The sequence below is a fragment of the Charadrius vociferus genome, unplaced genomic scaffold (genome assembly GCF_000708025.1).
Source record: "Charadrius vociferus isolate BGI_N301 unplaced genomic scaffold, ASM70802v2 scaffold544, whole genome shotgun sequence".
Classification (NCBI taxonomy): Eukaryota; Metazoa; Chordata; class Aves; order Charadriiformes; family Charadriidae; genus Charadrius; species Charadrius vociferus.
In genome coordinates, this window is record NW_009648162.1 from 198,557 (window position 1) to 204,848 (window position 6,292).

The 6,292-nt window shown below is 64.0% G+C and overlaps 1 protein-coding gene across 1 annotated transcript in view; it reads left to right on the plus strand.

Moving 5' to 3' along the window:
- Positions 1-6,292, plus strand: part of ATP6V1B1 (ATPase, H+ transporting, lysosomal 56/58kDa, V1 subunit B1) — a 66,561-nt gene that overhangs the window by 58,518 nt on the left and 1,751 nt on the right. Inside the window, 8 exon segments of the mRNA XM_009884094.1 lie at positions 576-669; positions 2,784-2,861; positions 3,233-3,372; positions 4,301-4,402; positions 4,596-4,693; positions 5,520-5,533; positions 5,536-5,642; positions 5,885-6,035. Of these exon segments, the coding sequence (XP_009882396.1) occupies positions 576-669; positions 2,784-2,861; positions 3,233-3,372; positions 4,301-4,402; positions 4,596-4,693; positions 5,520-5,533; positions 5,536-5,642; positions 5,885-6,035 (784 nt within the window).

The window sequence follows — 6,292 nt, forward strand, 5'->3', positions numbered from 1 at the left end:
AAGAGTAAAAAAAGGGAGGGGAGAAAAAAAAAAAAAAGGAGTCTTTTGCAGAAGCACCTTTGTGGAGGGTTGACCTGCGCACACCTGCACGCAACTCGGGCGCTGCGGCCATCACCTGCCCTCGTGCCTGCCGGCATCCCCGCCAGCCGGCTGCCCACCGGCTTTCCCAAGCTGGCCCTTCTCCCAGGGGCCACACGGCTCTAATTAAAGCAGCGATCTGGAGGTTAATTAATACAAATGGTGTCAAATATTATACCAATCAAAATGCCTTTGGTTTCCCTGCCCTGCCCCAGGCCCTTCTGCCGTGCTCATTGCATTAACAAGAGCGTGCCCCCCCTGCCTCCCCCCCTGCTCCCCCCTGAGCTGAAGCCCCTCAGAAGGGAGTTTTCTTAACCCTGGGCTTTCTCCTCCACTTTTATCACCTTTCCCTGCCAGGTTTTTCGGGAGAGCGCGGATCACGTCACCTCCCGGTGGAAAGCCTGGCTGCCCCCGAGCCCCCCTCCCACCCGGCCCTCTGTGCCCACTAATCCCCACTAATTGCCACCCACCTGCCTCTTGCCCCGGGGTCTCCGCAGGTGTTTGAAGGAACATCTGGGATCGACGCCAAGAAGACCTCCTGCGAGTTTACTGGGGACATCCTCCGGACCCCGGTTTCTGAGGACATGCTGGGTAAGCCCAGCCTGCTGCTGAGCCCTGACACATCTCGGTGCATGGATGGTGGGGTAACCCAGATGCAGGCAGCCGGTGGGGGGGGACAGGCAGTTTGAGGGTGTTGGGGTCTCAGGGTTTAGCTCTGCTGCTGCCCAGGGACTGAGCACATCCCTGGGTGTGCTCTCCGATCCCGGGAGAGTCACATCCAGCATAGAGAGATGGTGACAATCACCCTCGTACAGGGCTGAAACACCCCCCTGAGCCCACTCTGTCCAGTTATCCCAGGAGAAAAAACTTGGGCTGGACTGGGAGGAGGTTCCCCAGGTGAGGACAGGCAAAGTTCAGCCCGTGGTCGTACCGTTAGCACTCTCATTACCTTGACCTTAGGAGAGCTGGGGGCTGCCCAGCATCTTCCCTCTCCATGCTGAGCTCTGAGAGGTGGCCAGGCGTGAGGACGCATGGGTGGGACTGGCCACCCCATGGGGATACCCGCCTGGGCAAAGCTGGGTGCTGGCAGACCCCCATGGCCCTGAGCACCCCCCTAGAGCCATACAAGCTCAGCCCCAGGCCTTTTCCCTGTCCCCCCGCGAGCAGTGTTAGAGGCTCCTGAGGCTTCTACAGCCCCCAAAGCAGCCCCGGGGGCTCGCAGGGGTCGCAGCCGGTGACGGCGGTCGCTCAGGGTCCCGGCGGAGGGACCTCGGCTGAAGCACGGTATTGCTCCCCGGTCGGGGGCTGAGTGTCTCCTGCAATCTGCTTCCCATCTCTGCTGGCAGCGTGACACCCGGCCAGAGCCCTGCCTGCAAAGGGCAGCGGTAAAGGGCAGCCTGTCTGGGAGGGGGCAGGTGTCGAGCACGGTACGGCAGCGCGCAGTGATGGCCGGACAGGTCCCGGCTCCCCAGCAGCAGAGCGGGAGCCCCTGACTCCTTTCCCAGGCAGGGTCCCCTCATCCGTATGTAGGGTCCGGGCATGAGTCCCCCAGGAGGGAACAGGGGCTGGGCAGTGGGGCGCAGAGTCTGTCCTGGGCTGGCCCTGCCGCCCCCCAAGCCTCCCTGCCCCAGCTTGGGGGGGAGGTGTGTGCGTGTTCACCCCCCCGAACTGGGCTGGGGTCCCCCAGGTGCTCGGCTGCATCATCCCTTCCCTCCCCTCTGCCGCTGTTTGTGCCACGGCGCTGAATTAAGCCGCTGCGCGCCGGCGAGACGTGGGTGCCCAGCGAGCGCCAAGGTTACTGACCTTTCATGCTCCGTGCTTCCGCGCCCCGGCCCTGCCATCAGCTTGATCTGCTCTGACAACGGCGATGCTTCCCCAGCCCCGTCGGGGACCAGAAGAAAGTCCCATAGGGGTGGCAGTGGCATGCGGTGGTGCCGGGGAGGGGGGGGCAGCGTGGCCGGCACATTGGCTTTGCCGCTATCGATCCCGTGGCTCAGAGACGGTCGATGTGGCTGAGCGTGAACGGTGATGCAGCAGGAGCCTCGTAGCCCCCCCAACTCCCCGGGGCCAGTGTAGGGGGGGGTCTCGGTGTCACCCCACCTGTACAGGAGCCGGGGACCCCATAGGGGAGGTGATGGTGGGTGGCTCAGTTGGCACAGGGAGGGGGGTCTCCGGGGATCTGGCTCTGTGTGCTGACATCTTCCTACCCTGGGGGCTGTGGCGTCACCCAGCCCTCGGGTGACACGCTCCCTGCGCACCCTGTGCAGTGACATGGGAACACCTCGTCCCCCGGCGTGGGGGGCTGTGGGATGCAACCCCAAGGCTGGAGGGTGGGCTAAAGCCACCTCAGGTGCAAAACCCTCTGCTCCTCACCTGCAGACACCCAGCACTGGTACCCGTGTGCCCTCTGGGGCACCCCAGGCAGCGGGGATGTTCTGTGGCACCCATGGGTGCTTTCCATTTCCCGGGTTTCCCTATGGCCAAGGAATGTATTTTGGAGGAAGTCACTGCCCGAGGCCGTGGTGGGGCTTGCAGGGAAACCCCAGCAGCGGTGCGGATCAGTCTGGGAAGCACTGCTGCCTGTCCCTGTGCTGCCTGCACCAGCACAGGGGACTGGGAGCAGGATGGAAACCCTACGCCACAGCCAGGGGACAGCCTCTCTGGCTGCTGCGTGCCGCAGGGGACCAGCAGCTCTCTCCTTGCAGGTCGGGTCTTCAACGGCTCCGCCAAACCCATCGACAGCGGTCCCCCAGTGATGGCCGAGGACTTCCTGGACATTAACGGTGACGGCTCAGGGCATGGCATTGCTTTCCCAGCTCCTTTTACCAGCCATAGGCGATGCGGGAGGGTCTCAGGGGCAGGCGAGCATCCAGGGGTAAAGCCGTGCCCTGATGGCCAGAGCAGCCCCGTGCTGCCGCCCCCCACCCCAGGTCCTGGGGGGGGACCATCCATCCCCATTGGGGTGCCCTGGGTGGGTGTACAAGGTGCAGAGGTGGTGCTTGGTGAGCCCATCCCACCCCAGGGCTGGTGCTGGGTGGCTGCACTGGTCCAAGAGTGTGCTTTTTCCTTAGTCCCAGAAGCTCTTGCCTAATATTTGGCACCAACCGGGGTGATTCTTTGCCCTGCGGGTGCCTCATTCCCTTCCCTGCTCCAGGTCAGCCCATCAACCCCCATGGCCGCATCTATCCCGAGGAGATGATCCAGACCGGGATCTCACCTATCGACGTGATGAACAGCATCGCCCGGGGCCAGAAGATCCCCATCTTCTCCGCTGCCGGCCTTCCCCACAACGAGGTGGGTTCCCGCGGGGTGCCGAGCCCCCGGCACAGCCCCAGCAGCAGGCGGAGGAGGAGGATGGAGTGTGAGGAGATTTGGGAGGGCTGGAGCCTGTCTCCTGCATGTCTCCTCCTCTCCCTGCTGTGCTCTGCTCACCGTGACAGCCCAGACCCACTTTTTGGGGGTGTGTGTTGTGTTCCCTGACCTCCTCCCCACCCCTGGCCACGGAGGGCCATGGGCTAGCGCACGCAGGAGCTCACGTTGCCTCCTGCCTCAGTTTCCCCATCTGCACAGTGAGGTGGTAAAGCAAATTCTGCTACGCCAAGAGCTGTGCTGGGCGGGGAGAGGTGACCTGGGCTGATGTGGGGTGCCCAAGCCCTGGGGCAGGGGGCTCACCCCACCCCACGGCCCCACGAGTACGGCCGCGCCGGGCAGGCAGAGCAGGAGGCGCTGGAAATACCAGCCTGATCCACGGGGAATAACCGGCACAGCGGATGGGCAGCACTGCTGTGTGTCCCCTCCATCCCCCCCGGCCCGGCCCCGGCACAGACAGTGATGCGATGGGATGGAAAACCCGCCCTGACAGATCGGGAGCGACAGAGGAGGGTGACCACGGTCAAGTCAGGGCCCGGCATGACGGGCGCCGTGCCACGGCGAGGGGGCATGGCTGGCTCTGGGCGGGGGGGAGCCCCCAATTCCGCCCCCGACCCACAAGGCTGGGTACCCACCCATGGGCTGGGTGGGCAGCTGGGGGAGCTGGTGCCCGTCCTGGGATGCTCTCCCCTCTGCTGGTTCCTATTTGTCCTATCTCCATCCCTGGCACCCCCTGCCCCTTGCTGCCACGGGAGCCATATCCTGGTCCCAGGGGGAGCTGTGGCCCCTCTTGGGGGGGACTTGGCCCTGAGTGCTGGCCCTGTGCTGCCCATTTGTCCCTGTCCCACTGCAGATCGCCGCGCAGATCTGCAGACAGGCTGGCCTGGTGAAGAAATCCAAGGACGTGGTGGACTACCACGAGGACAACTTTGCCATCGTCTTCGCTGCCATGGGGGTGAGTTGGTCCCGGGACAGGACAGCACAGCCAACCTTGGCAAAGCCTGTTGGTGGGGAGCCCAAATTACACAGAACATGTAGGCAACCTTGCTGCCATCTACCTGCGCTGCCTTGTCTCCCGCCTGCCTCAGTTTCCCCATTCATGAAGCCACCCCGCTCCTGCTGACCGGCCTCTCCTCTCACGTGAGCAGGTGAACATGGAGACAGCTCGCTTCTTCAAGTCGGACTTTGAAGAGAACGGCTCCATGGAGAACGTGTGCCTCTTCCTCAACCTGGCCAATGACCCTACGTGAGTGAGCCCCGTGGCTCCACACGCATCTCTCCTCCGCCGCCGCTGCTTCCTCCTCCTCCTCCTCCTCCTTCTCTTCCTCCTTCTCCTTCTTCTCTGGTGGATCAAGGTGCAGGGGCTGGTGCTGGGTGCAGCTGGGGGTCATTAGGGTCTTGCCATGCATTGGAACCCCAAAGGCTGTGGGTCCCCCTGTTCCCTGTGAGCCAGCCCTGCTCCTGGGTGCTGCGAGCCCTGCCCTGAACAGCAGAGGGGGGATGCAGAAGCCGGGGATGGGGGCGTCCTGCACAGTGCTTAGTCCCTCAGGTTCTTCCATGTGCCCTCCTGGCACCCCCCCAAACCCGCCCCCATGCTGGGATGGGGAGCAGCCTCCGGTTTGGTTCAGTGAGGGGTACCATGGGGGTGCACACAGGCTGGGCTCTGCTGGGTGTGCTCTGAACTGTGGGGCTGGTGGACCTCCCTTGGTGGGGCTGGTGTGGCCGTGCTGGGCTCTGGCCAGCGAGCAGCCCAGTGGGCAGCGAAGGGGCAGGGGAGGTGGCGCCGACCCCGGCCAGCTTTTGTATCCCCATCCCTTCCCACAGTGGCAGGGAGCCGATGCCCTGGCTGGGCAGTGGGTGCCACCCTCCTCCTCCCTGTCTGGCACCTGGTCCCAGCTCGGGTACCCCAAGAGCTGGGGTCCCCGGGGGTGCCCAATCACCCCTGCCAACAGCCTGGGATGCTGCAGGGAGGCTGTGCAACTCAGCGCCAGGTGGGCACCCACGGGGCTCCGGGGATGCTCTGTGGGGCTGAGTGTGGGATCTGGGGGTGTGTCCACCCTTTATCCTCACAGGATCGAGCGGATTATAACCCCCGCCTGGCCCTGACCACCGCCGAGTTCCTTGGCTACCAGTGCGAGAAGCACGTCCTGGTGATCCTGACGGACATGAGCTCCTACGCCGAGGCCCTGAGGGAGGTCAGCGTGTGTCCCCCTGGGGATCTGCCCCGGTCCCCTATGTCCTTCCCGTGTGGCAGGGGGTAAGGACTGCCTTTTTGGGTTGCCTGGGGTGCCCAGGGTGCTTGGAGTGTTTGGGATGCCTGGGGTGCTTGGGGTGCCCAGGGTGCTGGGGGGTGCTTGGGGTGCTCAGGATACTTGGGGTGCCCAAGGTGCCCAAGGTGCTTGAGCCCCCCCAGCACTAACAGCCCCCCGTCCCGCAGGTGTCAGCAGCCAGGGAGGAGGTGCCCGGCCGCCGTGGCTTCCCCGGCTACATGTACACTGACTTGGCCACCATCTACGAGCGGGCCGGGCGCGTGGAGGGCAGGAATGGCTCCATCACCCAGATTCCCATCCTGACCATGCCCAACGACGGTCAGTGGTCCCAGGGGACAGGGAGGGTCCCCGTGGGGTGTGCGGTGCCACCGCTGTGCCCGCACTGGGAAACCGCAGGGCTGGGAAATACCAAATTGCTTTGGTTTAACAAATTTTGGCGGAACTTGTGGGATCCGTTGGGGTAGTGCAGCTTGCTGGGATGCTTTAAGGGTTATTTTTCCCCCCAAGTAGTCCCTTTGGGGGGACAGAGGAGAGTTCTGGGTTTCAGGCAAAGGATGTGGTTGGGGGGGAAATCA